Raw genomic sequence first — 14,258 nt, forward strand, 5'->3', positions numbered from 1 at the left:
CATTTGGTCTGATTTTGATATCGTATTTTGAGATATGGCGTTTGGCTGTATATAGAGTTTGTCTTTTTTGTTTTGGTTCATGGAATGATTCAGTTAATGACTATTAGTTTTATTGATCTTCATTTCTTCCTTTTGCTACCGTTTTATTCATTGTTTTGTCAGTACAGCATGGAACAGTGGTAGTAAGTTTTCTGCAGGTTGTATGTATCCTTGTAGATTGTTATTATTCCCAATCACCAGTCTTTTCTTTTTCCTTCCCTTCCCTTTCCTTTCCTTCCCTTCCCTGTCCTGTCCTGTCCTGTCCTGTCCTTTCCTTTCCGCCCTACAGCATATGGAGTTCCTGGGCCAGAGATCAGATCTGAGCCACACTTGTGACCCACGCTGCATCTGTGGCAGCACTGGTACCCTTAACCCATTGTGCCAGGCTGGGGATCAAACCTGCATCCTGGCACTGCAGAGATGCCTCTGCAGAGATACCGCTGATCCCATTGTGCCATAGCGGGAACTCCCCAATCACCATTCTTTTCCAACATTTTGGAGTTGGGAAGGTGTGTCACTTCAGAGCTGATGGTGGAAGGAGAATATTACTGCCACATTGCAGACTTTTTATTATTTCCATAATAGAAAAGGAACCAGCAAGTTTTGACCACTTGCTCTATGCCTAGCGTATTTTTCAAAGCTTTCCATGTATTATTTTTTTGAAATCATCACAAATCTTTGAGAGGTAACATATTAGTTATGATAATACTTTACTCTAAAAGTTAGTCATTTAAAACACAAACATGAAACTCCCCAGTTTCTGCAGGTCAGGAATCTGGGCACGGGTTTGCTGGCTGCCTCTGGCTCCAGGTCCCTCACAGACCTTAATCAACGTTTTGATTGGGATGACCGACTCATCCCAGGGTTCACCTGGGGGAGAATCTGCTCCAGGCTTCCTCACTTGGTGGCTGACAGGCCTCGGGTCCTACCAGCTGGTTGGCTGGAGACATTAGTTCTTTGCCACATGGGCCCCTCCGTTAGGACAGCTCACAACACTGGAGCTATCTTTTCTCAGAGTTGGTGAGCAAGAGAAAGAGTAGCCAAGACCCATCTCATCCTTGGACCTGGGATCTCATCACCTTTGCCACATTCAGGTCTCTAGAAACAGTCACAGAATGCAGCTTACATTCATGGGAGAGGATTACTTGAGGATGTGAATATCAGGAGTCAGGGATCAATGGGGCCATTTCAGAGCCTGCTTGCCATGGGCCACCAGGGAACTCTGGGTCCTTTAGATGAGAAAGGGTAAGAATTCCTGTCTGGGTGGAGGGAAGCCCCCTTGTCATGGTCTGCTGCCTGACCACTGGAGGCTGCACACAGCTGGGGACCTCACGTGGTTTCCTTATTGAAGGTGACTGCCCCAGGGCTCACCGACAAAATGTCTTTAACCAAGGCAGTGAACTGTAAAGGGTTGAGGTTGTTAAGTATATTTCCAGTCACTTTTGCTTATTTGTAGTTGAAATGTTGCTATATTTTACTTAAATGACACTAGCATAAACTGGATTGTAAATTTCTTATTCCTCACAGGTGTTTGATGCTGGAGACTACTCCCTATTGTGTTCGGGTCCGAGTGAAAATGGGCAGACATGGACCGGAGGTGACTTTGTCTCAGCAGATAAAGTCATCATTTGGACTGAAAATGGGCAAAGTTATATTTACAAACTTCCTGCCAGGTAGTCAATAAATAATAAGTTAGCACTTCAGTTTTTTTTTTTTTTTTTTTTTTTGGCCATGCCTGTGGTATATGGAAGTTCTTGGGTGAGAGATGGAACCTGTGCTTCAGCAGCAACCCCAGCTGCTGCAGTGACAACACCAAATCCTTAACTTGCTGTGCCATGAGTGAACTCTCAGTTAGGACTTTGATCAAAAGTGAAGGATTCCAAATTTGGGGTATAATTTGAAAGTTTAAAAATGTAGAAAGTATAGGGGGTTCCCTTCATGGCTCAATGGTTAACTCAGTGGGTTAAGGATCCAGCATTGCCATGAGTTGGGGTGTAGGTCACAGATGCGGCTCAGATCCCATGTTGCTGTGTCTGTGGTGTAGACCAGCAGCTGTAGCTCCGATTCGACGCCTAGCCTGAGAACTTCCATGTGCCATGGGTGTGGCCCTAAAACACAAAAGCAAAAAAAAAAAAGTAGAAAGTATAAATATTTAATTTTGGTAAAAAACTTGAGAAATTTGTTATTATAATTTAACTTCTGAGCACAAAAATTAGGTGGATTTTTATTTGGAGTAGGATATTTTTATAACTAAGTATTTAATAGCTATTAAATTAACTATAATTAAAAATTCATATTTTGTCCATTGTCCAAAAAATTCATCATATGGTCTGATAAAATATTTAGTGTCAGTATTTTTTTTTTTTTTGTCTTTTTGCTATTTCTTTGGGCCACTCCCGCGGCATGTGGAGGTTCCCAGGCTAGGGGTCGAATCCGAGCTGTAGCCGCTGGCCTACGCCAGAGCCACAGCAATGCGGGATCCGAGCCGTGTCTGCAACCTACACCACAGCTCACGGCAACGCCGGATCGTTAACCCACTGAGCAAGGGCAGGGACCGAACCCACAACCTCATGGTTCCTAGTCGGATTCGTTAACCACTGCGCCATGACGGGAACTGCAGTGTCAGTATTTTTACTGAATGTTGTATTTTTCTTACTTTTAGTTGCCTTCCAGCCAGTGATTCATTCCGCAGTGATGTGGGGAAAGCAGTTGAAAATTTAATTCCTCCGGTACAACATAGCCTCTTGGATCGAACAGATAAAGAGGTAAAATTCTTCAGGTATCATTTACACTTGGTAGTTACATGGAAACATTTTCACAATTATATTTACTGCTGTTTTTCGGTAGCTAAGCATTTGAAAGATTCAGTACAATTCAAGGCACTGTATTAGATGTTGTAAAACATTTTGACATGGTCAGTTTTTATAAGCACAATTTTTATTTATTTTTATTTAAAAAAATTTTTGGCTTGTTCAGGGCTGCACCTGTGGCATATGGAAATTCTCCTGCTGGGATAGAATCAGAGCTGCAGCTGCCAGCTTACACGACAGCCACAGCAACATAGGATCTGAGCCACATCTGTGACCTACACCACCGATCATAGCAACACTGGATCTTTAACCCACTGAGCAAGGCCAGGGATTGAACCTGCATCTTCGTGGATACTAGTTGAGTTCATTACTGCTTAGCCACCATGGGAACTCCACAAGCACAATTTTTTAGATTTGTATATAATATACCTGTAATATTATATACATTATATTCCTTATTATATAACATTAACCTTTCTCTAAGAGTAAAAATGATCTTATACTGATATACTGATTATAAAGTGCCAATGACTTTGATAAAATTCATATTGATGGTGTGAATTGATTTTACACTATCATGCAATTATAAACATAGTGAGCAGTTCCCGTCATGGCTCAGTGGTTAACGAATCCGACTAGGAACCATGAGGTTGCGGGTTCGATCCCTGGCCTTGCTCAGTGGGTTAAGGATCTGGCGTTGCTGTGAGCTGTGGTGTAGGTTGCAGACACGGCTCGGATCCCGTGTTGCTGTGGCTCCGGTGTAGGCCTGCGGCTACAGCTCCGATTGGACCCCTAGCCTGGGAACCTCCATATGCTGCGGGTGCGGCCCAAGAAATGGCAAAAAGACAAAAAAATAAAAAAAATAAAATAAACATAGTGAAATGTAATTTTAAAAAGACAAAGATAATTATGTAATAATGTTAATAAGTAGTTCATTATTTGTTTGTTTGTTTGATTTTTTGGCTTTGCTCATGGCATGCAGAAGTTCCCTGGCCAGGGATCAAACCTACACCACAGCAATGATCAGAGGATCTAATGCTAGGTCCTTAACTCTCTAAGCCACAGGGAACTCCCAACTCATTATTTGAACAAGACATTTCAGTATCTTCCAAAAATCATGCAATGATTTAAATCACAAGGCACCAGAAATAGAGAGTAAAATAAATTTTTTCTCTATAAAAACCAAATGTTATGATTTCTAAAAACCTACTTAATATCAATTTAAAGTTGAAATGCACTTAATATTGAAATGCATGTAATGCTTTGTATTCTTTAAGCATTAAGAAAATAGCTTTGGTTTTGGAAATAAAGTTTCCTTTACTTATGTTCTGGGTTTCCATAGCATTTTTGTTCTGAACATTTTGTTCCATCTTTATGTGGAGGAATGGTGAGAAAAAGGGAATTATTTTTTCCATGAGTATTTTGGTTATATAGTATTTATACATTTATAAACAGCTAAGATCCTCTGTAACCTGTCCTTTATTCTCTTAACATAAACTTCTACTTACTGCTCTCCAAACTAGATAGCCACTTCCATTTAAACTAAGGGATAATGCCCTGGCATTGTTCAGTGGGTTAAGGATCGCACATTGCCATAAGGAGCAGTGTGGGCTGCATATGCGGCTTGGATCCACTGTTGCTGTGGTTGTGGTGTAGGCTGCTAGCTGCAGCTCTGATTTGACCCCTTGTCTGGTAATTTACATATGTCGTGGGTGTGGCCCTAAGAAGACCAAAAAAAGCCCACACAGAACCTTAGTCACCTTGCTGTATACCTGAAAGTAACATACCATTGCAAATCAACTATACTTCAATAAAAAAATAACTAAAAAAAAAATAAGTAAATAAGCTTAGGGATAATGGCTTATATAAAAAATGCATAAAACAAAACAAATACATGTCATGTTTAAGTATGAGCTCCCCAATACACTTTAAGTTAAAATATAAATATATATATTATGTGGTGTGCAGTAACATACTGAAATACGTAATACTGGTTATTAACATTTATTGTAGCAGCTCTTACTGGTTAAGTATGTTTATCAGTTAAAACTTGAAGTAGGAATTCCCGTCATGGCTCAGTGGTTAATGAATCTGACTAGGAACCATGAGGTTGCAGGTTCTATCCCTGGCCTTGCTCAGTGGGTTAAGGATCCGGCGTTGCTGTGAACTGTGGTGAAGTTTGCAGACGTGGCTCGGATCCCGTGTTGCTCTGGCTCTGGAGTAGGCCAGTGGCTACAGCTCTCATTCGACTCCTAGCCTGGGAACCTCCATATGCCACGGGCGCAGCCCTGGAAAAGGCAAAAAGACAAAAAACAAAACAAAACTTGAAGTAATTTTCAGACTTTAAGTTAAATTAAGTAATTGATTATGCTTAATGCATATAATTTCTATTGGTTAGTGCTTTTAAGAAACAACTAATACCAAATACAATAAATAGATTTCTTTGTTGGCTATAACTGTAAACACTAAAGTCTAATTTTTACTACTTCTCAGGATAAATTTATATGCTATAATACTCAAACTTTTGTATATTAACAATCTTAACTTTAAATTTAGGAATCTACCACTATTTAGTATTTTCAAATAAGTGATCTCACTGAAAGCATAGGATCTGAAGCAGAAAAAATATTTGTATTGAAAGTGAACATGGAGTTCCTGTCATGGCTCAGTGGAAACAAATCTGACTAGCATCCATGAGGACGCAGATTTGATCCCTGGCCTCGCTCAGTGGGTTAAAGAGTCAGCATTGCTATGAGCTATGGTGTGGGTTGCAGCTGCAGCTCCAATTCAACCCCCAGCCTGGGAACCTCCATATTCCATGGGTGGGGCCCTAAAAAGACCAAAAAAAAAAAAAAGTTGAAAAAAAATAATAAAAGGGAACATATACATAAGACCCTAAAGAATGGTTTTTGTTCCTGGTAATATATAGCTAACATATCAGGCTAGGTTCAAGTGGATTACGTAAATGTGACCAAGTAAAACGTTATGCTTTTAGTTGAAAAATATTCTGATTAAGAAAATGGGGTTGGAGTTCCCATCGTGGCTCAGGAACTAGGAACCATGAGGTTGCTGGTTTGATCCCTGGCCTTGCTCAGTGGGTTAAGGATCTGATGTTGCCGTGAGCTGTGGTGTAGGTGGCAGACGCGGCTCGGATCTGGCGTTGCTCTGGCTCTGGTGTAGGCTGGCGGCTGCAGCTCTGATTGGACCCCTAGCCTGGGAACCTCCATATGCCGCGGGTGCGGCCCTAGAAAAGGCAAAAAGACAAAAAAAAAAAAGGGGGTGGGTGGGTGGGAGGGAGTTCCCGTTGTGGTGCAGCGGAAACGAATTTGACTAGGAACCATGAGGTTGTGGGTTTGATCCCTGGCCTCACTCAGTGGGTTAAGGATCAGGTGTTGCTGTGAGCTGTGGTGTAGGTTGAAGATGCAACTCGGATCTGGCGTTGCTGTGGCTGTGGCGAAGGCCGGCAGTTGTAGCTTCAATTAGACCCCTAGCTTGGAAACCTCCATATGTCTTGGGTGCGGCCCTAAAAAGACAAAAAAAGAAAAAGGAGGAAGTTCCCACCGTGGTGCAGTGGGTTAAGGATCCAGTATTGTTTCTCAGGTGCCTCAGGTTTAATCCCCAGCGCTTTGCAGTGGGTTAAAGATCTGGCATTGCTGCAATTGTGGCATAGGTCGCAGCTGTGGCAGGGATTCTGTCCCTGGCCCAGGAATTTCCATATGCCGTAGATGTGGCCGGAAAAGAAAAAGAAAGAGTCCTTGAGTTGTACAAGCTTGGTGGTTTAGTTTTGCAGCTGTTCTTAGTGACTAGTCAGGAATGGGCAGAAAGCTCAAATTAGCCAGTTTTCCCCTGTTGACCATTTTTTTTCCTTTTGGCCACTCCCAGGACATATGGAAGTTCTTGGGCCAGTGATTGAACTTGTACCATAGCAATGACCCAAGCTGCTGCAGTGACAATGCTGGATCCTTAATCCACTGTGCCACAAGGGAACTCCTCCTTTTGACCTTTTAAGTGGAAACTTCTTTTTGGTAAAGAGGGCTATATTTTTGTTTTAATTGCTTAATAACAGACACTTAAATAATTGCATTGTGGTGAGCTATGAGTTTTTACAAAGCAAATAAAAAGAATAAAACTATTAATTCTAGAGAAAGACTAAACGTAGTTTTCATTTCTTTGAATGTTTGTGTTGTATGTATTGGATTTGAATATTAGTTGACTTGTATGTTAATGCTTCAAAATTGTTGAATACTCCTTCTATAAATACACTTTTTGTCTTTATTCTGGTACTGATGCAAAGTGCTTAACATCCTAATCTGAAGAAATATTAATGTGTGAAATATTTTGATTAAAAAGATAGCTAAAGGTATTTGAACAATTTTTTTTTCAGTTGTTAATTTGTCCTCCTGTTACTCGGTTCTTCTATGGATGTAAGGAATACTTCCACAAACTATTAATTCAGGGTGATTCTTCTGGAAGATTGAATATTTGGAACATATCAGATACATCTGATAAACAAGAAGGTAAAGGAGGTAATAGTAGATCACATGCAATAATTTCTCAGTTCTTTTAATTTAACAACCTTAATACTGACCACTCTGTACCAAATTCATAATGGACACTTGTCATTTTCGTCTTAGAATTAGAGTTGATGACAATATTATTTTTTGGTATATTACTGAATCAACTGTAAGCACGTTTATTTTTATATGTTTAATTTTTTTTTTCTAACATGCACATATTTTTCTTTTATATCAAACAAAACCTCCACAGGGCTGAAAATGACAACTTCTATTAGTTTGCAAGAGGCATTTGATAAACTGAATCCTTGTCCTGCCGGGATTATAGATCAGCTGAGTTTGATTCCCAATAGCAACGAACCTCTGAAGGTGACTGCCAGTGTGTATATACCAGCCCACGGACGACTCGTTTGTGGCCGTGAGGACGGAAGCATCGTCATTGTTCCTGCCACACAGACAGCCATTGTGCAGCTGCTGCAAGGGGAGCACATGCTCCGCAGAGGTATCCTCAAGACCCACTAGTGTCTACAGTGTTTTGAGAACTCTGTAACCATGAACTTGACAGTGTCTGCACTCTTTGTTTTTAACAAATACAGTGAATCATTGTAGCCTTTAGCATGCTGTGTAGGTGGTAGAGGTTAATGTGCAGATGATAAAATATAGTTCATCCTTGAATAACTCAGGGTATTGGGGCGCTGACCCTCTACACACTTGAAAATCTGCAGATAACTTTATAGTTGGGCCTCTGTATCTGTGGTTGGGCATCCTTGGATTCAACCACCTGGCTATTATATAATGCTATTATGTATTTATTGAAAAAACTCAGCATATAAGTGGACTCATGCAACTCAAACCTGTGTCATTCAAGGATCACCTGTACTCAGTGTCTATTACTGGAATAAAAACTATGTAATGATTGTAAATAAAGAACTAAGGAGCTCCCACTGTGGCTGAGCGGGTTAAGGACCTGACATTGTCTCTGTGAGGATGCAGGTTTGATCCCTGGCCTCGCTCAGTGGTTTAAGGATCTGGCATTGCCACAAGCTGTGGCATAGGTCGCAGATGTGGTTTGGATCCAGTGTTGCTGTGGCTGTGGTTTAAACCTGCAGCTGCAGCTCTGATTTGACCCCTACCCTGTGAACTTCCATATGCTGCAGGTGTGGCTGTAGAAAGAAAAAAAAAAAAAGAACTATCCAATTTTCTCTCTTTGGTATGTGTTAATAGTTCCATTTATTATTAGGTATTTCCATGGCTTATTAAATAATTATCATAGTATCAATAATACTGATAATCTTTTAGAACAGTGCTGTCCAGTAGAAATAGATATGTAACAATGTAGGTGATTTTCTAATAGCAGCATTAAAAAAAATAGAAATTAAGTTCATGAAATTAATTTTAATAATATATTTTATTTATCCCAGTATCGCAAAACTATTTTTATTCCAACTTGTAAATCAATATAAAAATTACTAGTGGGATATTTTACATGTTTTCATGCTAAGTCTTTGAAATCTCAGGTGTATTTTACATTCAAAGCACATGTAAATCCACTGTAGCCACACTGCAAGTGTTCAGTAGTCTCTGGTCTGTAGCTACTCTACTGGATGGAGCAGTCCTAGAAGATAAAATAAGAATCCCTTTTAATGATGAATCTTCTGACGTTTCATGTTTACTTTTGTTTGTTGAAACTTTGGAAGACTTGAATGTTCCCATTTTAAATCTAAAACCTCAATTACAGGGTGGCCACCTCACAGGACCCTCCGAGGTCATCGGAACAAAGTCACATGTTTACTGTATCCTCATCAAGTCTCAGCTCGTTATGATCAACGATATCTGATATCTGGAGGTGTGGATTTTTCGGTCATAATTTGGGACATATTTTCCGGAGAAATGAAACATATCTTCTGTGTCCATGGTGGTGAGATCACTCAGCTTCTAGTTCCGCCGGAAAGCTGTAGCGTAAGTTGATCATAAAAGATTATTTCACTCTGGTGGAGTCGAGTTGTATTGCTATTGGGCTTAACTATAAATGGAATCTAGAGTAACTTAAAGAGCATGTGACAAATATAAAAAGCCTAATAACTTTAGAAACAGGAGATTTTTAGGAGGACTTTGGACAGATGATTAACAGACTGATAATTACTGTTTTTTAATCATGAACTTGTTCTTGTGATTAGCCACCTTTGTGAGCATAGTCACTATTCCCCAACACTCACACATGAGTGCACAGGCACACACAAACGCACCGTCTCTTGCACACATAATTCATGCTTATCATAATCCAGTGTCACCAATTATGATCTTCCTGAAATGAAAAGCATTTTACTCCTATATCTGATCCAGTGTTTACAAGGAGTCTCATTTCAAAATCCAGGACATTTTCCTGGCCTTTCTACTTATCTTAATTGGTCTTTTTGATGATGTACGTTATATGCTATGTTCTGCCAGTGCCAGAATTCCTTTGATTTGATAGTGGTGATATTGTAGGAGGTCCTAATATCCGTGTCTCTCACGCTCTCTTTTTTTTTTCCTTGCCAGATTTGAAAATTTAGGTAATTATTCTCTTCCTTCTTTTTTGAATTTTTTTTCCTTTTTCTTTCTTCCCAGTTTGGTTGTTAGTTTTTTCTTTATCTTCATCACTGTGAAAAATTTCTGTGTATTTATTTAAATAACCAATTTTATGTCTATTTAATGAAATAGTTATGGTTGTAATTGTACTTATAAGTTATCACATTATTAAAATCCCTGTTCTAAACTTCATCTTGGAGTTCCCGTCGTGGCTCAGTGGTTAACGAATCTGACTAGGAACTATGAAGTTGCAGGTTTGATCCCTGCCCTTGCTCAGTGGGTTAACGATCCAGCGTTGCCGTGAGCTGTGGTGTAGGTTGCAGACGCGGCTCGGATCCCGCTTTGCTGTGGCTCTGGCGTAGGCCGGTAGCTACAGCTCTGATTCAAGCCCTAGCCTGGGAACCTCCATATGCCACGGGAGTAGCCCAAGAAATGGCAAAAAGACAAAAAAACAAAAAACAAACAAAAAACTTCATCTTACAGTAGGTATGCCCCATAGTGTTTTCACCTCTGACAGCAAATTTGGTGAAATATCTAATTTTTTGATTTTGAAATTGGTAGTTTAGATTATTTTATTCCGGTTTAAAGCCGCCATTAATGATTTGACTGATTTTCGTTTTTGTAATAATGAAACATTTAAAATACTAGTATATACTACTTATTTTAATTACAAATTTTTTTTTTTTTTTGTCTTTTTGCTATTTTCTTTGGACCGCTCCCACGGCATATGGAGGTTCCCAGGCTAGGGGTCGAATAGGAGCTGTAGCCACCGGCCTACGCCAGAGCCACAGCAACACGGGATCCGAGCCGCGTCTGCAACCTACACCACAGCTCACGGCAATGCCGGATCGTTAATCCACTGAGCAAGGGCAGGGACCGAACCCGCAACCTCATGGTTCCTAGTCGGATTCGTTAACCACTGAACCACGATGGGGACTCCTAATTACAAATATTAAAAGGAAAGTTTTTTTGAGTAGTTTATGTAGGGTCATGTTTTCTGTTTGAACTGTATGTGTGTGTGTATTTATTTATTTATTTTGTCTTTTTTTAGGGCCACACTCACAGCATATGGAAGTTTACAGGCTAGGGGTCAAATTGGAGCTGCAGCTGCCAGCCTATGTCAGAGCAACACAGGATCCAAGCTGCATCTGCGATGTGCACCTCAGCTCATGGCAACGCTGGATCTTTAACCACTGAGCAAGGCCAGGGATTGAATCTGTGTCCTCATGGAAACTAGTTGGTTTTTTCACCACTAAGGTATAACGGAAACCTGTTTTTTTTTTTTTTTTTGCTTATATATTTGTATGAGAACATTTTTTGGTTTCTTTTAAAAAGTATTTCAAGTGGATATTTAATATAATAAAATGTTGTTGACAACATGCAACTAAATAGGGAATGGTCTCCTTACTAGACTAGGAGCTGGCCATGGGTGCTAGTTGCCTGGGAAACATGAGGAAGAGAGACACAGACAAGTCTGGTTCTTGGAAAATAATTTACTTATTGTAGGTTTAACAGTAGAGTTTTCTTGTTTTTAATTAACTTTAAAAATACTAATTAAGACAAATTTGCTTTTAGCTTTGTGATAATTTAACAAGTAAATAATGACTGCCTAGTTAATAATTTATTCATTAAGCTGATAATTTTAGGTTCAACAGCTAATGTGTTTGAAAATCAAGTAAAATTCTGATTAATAAATTAAGAATTTGATATTTGCTAAACTTAGCAAATGACTATTTTGTTGAGATTAGAGTTGACATCCTATGGTGTTTCTAATGCTTGAATTGTCCTTCTCATAAGTTGACCCAAGGTCATTTTCTTTTAGCAAAAAAATATTTTTGTTTTAAAGTGAACTAGTAGTTGGAAGATGATAAATATTTGCTAAATGAAATAATTAAAGATGTATACGGAATTTTTTATTTTTTTGGGGGGGGGGCTGCACCCACGGCATATGGAGGTTCCCAGGCTAGGGGTCAAATCTGAGCTGTAGCCACTGGCCTATGCCACAGCCAGAGCAACATGGGATCCGAGCACTGTCTGTGACCTACACGACAGTGCATGACAATACCAGATCCTTAATCCACTGAACGAGGTTAGGGATTGAACCTGCATTCTCATGGATACTAATCAGGTTTGTTAACCACTGAGCCACAATGGGAACTACTGTCTTCTTCTTTTTTGATGAGAATAGATTTTCCGGTAGTTCGCTTGTGGTGCAGTGGGTTAAGGATCTGGCATTGTCACTATAGCACCTTGAGTTGCTGCTATGGTGTGGGTTTGATTCCTGGCCCAGGAACTTTCATGTGCTGTGGGCATGGCCAAAAAAATATAGTCTTCTTTTTTTATCTTAGATTCACAAAGAAGTGGACTTTTGATTTGCAATTTTATTTTTCAGGAAAAGTTATTCTAAAACAGAGATACATTGCTTGTATTTTTAAAATGACTTAAATTATAATTAAGAATGTACAAATCTTAATTCATAGTTATTTCATGTTTACCAAAACACGGGAAATTGTTAAGAAAAAGTACTTGTCTCCTAGCTTAGGTAGACAGTGAAAAAAATGAAATCCCTCCTACTAGGTGGAAAAGAATCTGTGGCTGGAGATGAGCCCTTAAGACAGACTGTATGCCCTCCCATATCTTCACACGTGTGCACATCTTATTTGTTTCCTGTCTGGGTGTCTCTTTGTCATCCTTTCTTTTCCCACTCTTTCATTTTTGTGCTCTTTTAGCATCTTTTTACCTAAAAATCTTTCCATATTCTTGTTATAGATTATCATTAATTTAGTTCCAAACTCAGTAGTTCTATATATTTTATTTTTAATAAGGCATTTCTCTATTCTTTTGTTACTGGGAGTTTAATTATTTAAAAATTTCAACATGTGGGAGTTCCTGTCATGGCTCAGTGGACACAAATCTGACTGGCATCCATGAGGATGCACGTTCGATCCTTGGCCTTGTTCAGTGGGTTAAGGATCCGGTGTTGCCATGAGCTGTAGTGTAGGTTGCAGACGTGGCTTGGATTTGGCGTTGCTGTGGCTCTGGCGTAGGTAGGCAGCTGACCCCTAGCCAGGAACCTACATGCCGCAGGTGCAGCCCTGAAAAGACAAAAGACCAAAAAAAAATTTTCAACATGTTCATAGATGATAAAAATTGCAGTATCATGTAGAGCACCTATATTGAGTAGGTTTTATTTTTTTATTGTATGTTGAAGAGTTTTTATTTTTCATTTTTTGAGGAATTTTAAGAAATACTTAATTTTTTCAGAATAGTAAAAGCCCATTTAGGCAAAGTGTTTTAAAATTGAGTTTGAGGAGTTCCCATTGTGGCACAGCAGAAATGAGTCTGACTAGGAACCATGAGGTTGTGGGTTTGATCCCTGGCCTTGCTCAGTGGGTTAAGGATCCTGCGTTGCTGTGAGCTGTGGTTTGGGTTGCAGACGCGGCTTGGATCCCGTGTTGCTGTGGCATAGGCTGGCAGCTGTAGCTCCGATTTGGCCCCAAGCCTGGGAACCTCCACGTGCCACGGGTGTGGCCCTGCAAAGCAAAAAACCCCACAAAAACCAGAAAACAAAATTGTTTGATTTCCTGAATAGTCTGGTTAACTGAGATTTAACTTTATGTGATACAGATTATTTTAAAGAATTAAAATATGTAAGAAAGTTAAGATACTTCCTGAAGATATCCTTTGAAGTAGAAATTATTGAAGTAATTCAGGATTGTATAGTGCCAAACGGTTATTGAAAACAATTCAGAAAGTTTGGCGGGAGTGGTATTGCTATCTGCCAAGTAATGTGCTTCACTGTTCCAAGAAATAGAAACATGTTTTAGGAGGAGGGTCAGGCAAGTATTTCACTAAGTCTCTTAAAGGGCCGGCTGTCCATGGTAAAGGAGAGATTCTAACAAAATGCTCTGGGGGATAAGGGCAGGGCCCTGTCCTAGGTACTCAGAGAAATGAAGAGCTTTGGTAAACCGCACAAAAAATAATATGAGATTTGACTAATAGCATATTGATTTCCTGAGGGGGGGGGTGGAACTTGTAGTTTTAAGATCTCTAATGTTATTTGCTATTTCTATTTCTTCTTCCTTAAGATTACAACACGTAGATAAAAAAATTCAGTTGGAGATGGTTCTGGATTGTGTGTGTGTATGAGAAGAGAAAATGTACTATCTATTCATGTGAAAGACATAGACATGTACTATATTCACATATGAAAGGTACATGTACACTGTGTACATATGAAAAAAATATATGAAAAGAAACTGGAGTGAACCTGATGAAATAAAGTTCTATACCTTTTTTTTTTTTTTTTTTTTGGCCACATCTGCAC

At 39.4% G+C, this 14,258-nt stretch overlaps 1 protein-coding gene across 12 annotated transcripts in view; it reads left to right on the forward strand.

The window, feature by feature from the left end:
- WDR7 (WD repeat domain 7) overlaps positions 1-14,258 on the forward strand; it is a 375,641-nt gene that overhangs the window by 46,502 nt on the left and 314,881 nt on the right. For 6 of the 12 annotated variants that reach the window (XM_021093595.2, XM_021093608.2, XM_021093599.2 and 3 more), the window contains 5 exons: positions 1,567-1,712; positions 2,702-2,804; positions 7,234-7,375; positions 7,617-7,865; positions 9,102-9,322. In XM_021093595.2, coding sequence (XP_020949254.1) covers positions 1,567-1,712; positions 2,702-2,804; positions 7,234-7,375; positions 7,617-7,865; positions 9,102-9,322 — 861 coding nt within the window. The remainder of the gene's footprint in view (positions 1-1,566; positions 1,713-2,701; positions 2,805-7,233; positions 7,376-7,616; positions 7,866-9,101; positions 9,323-14,258) is intronic. The other 6 variants (XM_021093602.2, XM_021093613.2, XM_021093606.2 and 3 more) reach the window with 1 other exon arrangement.

Source organism: Sus scrofa, chromosome 1 (assembly GCF_054392235.1).
Source record: "Sus scrofa isolate SSC_HxYL_T2T_F1_AM1 chromosome 1, Sscrofa_HxYL_maternal_Yorkshire_Landrace_v2.0, whole genome shotgun sequence".
Lineage (NCBI taxonomy): Eukaryota > Metazoa > Chordata > Mammalia > Artiodactyla > Suidae > Sus > Sus scrofa.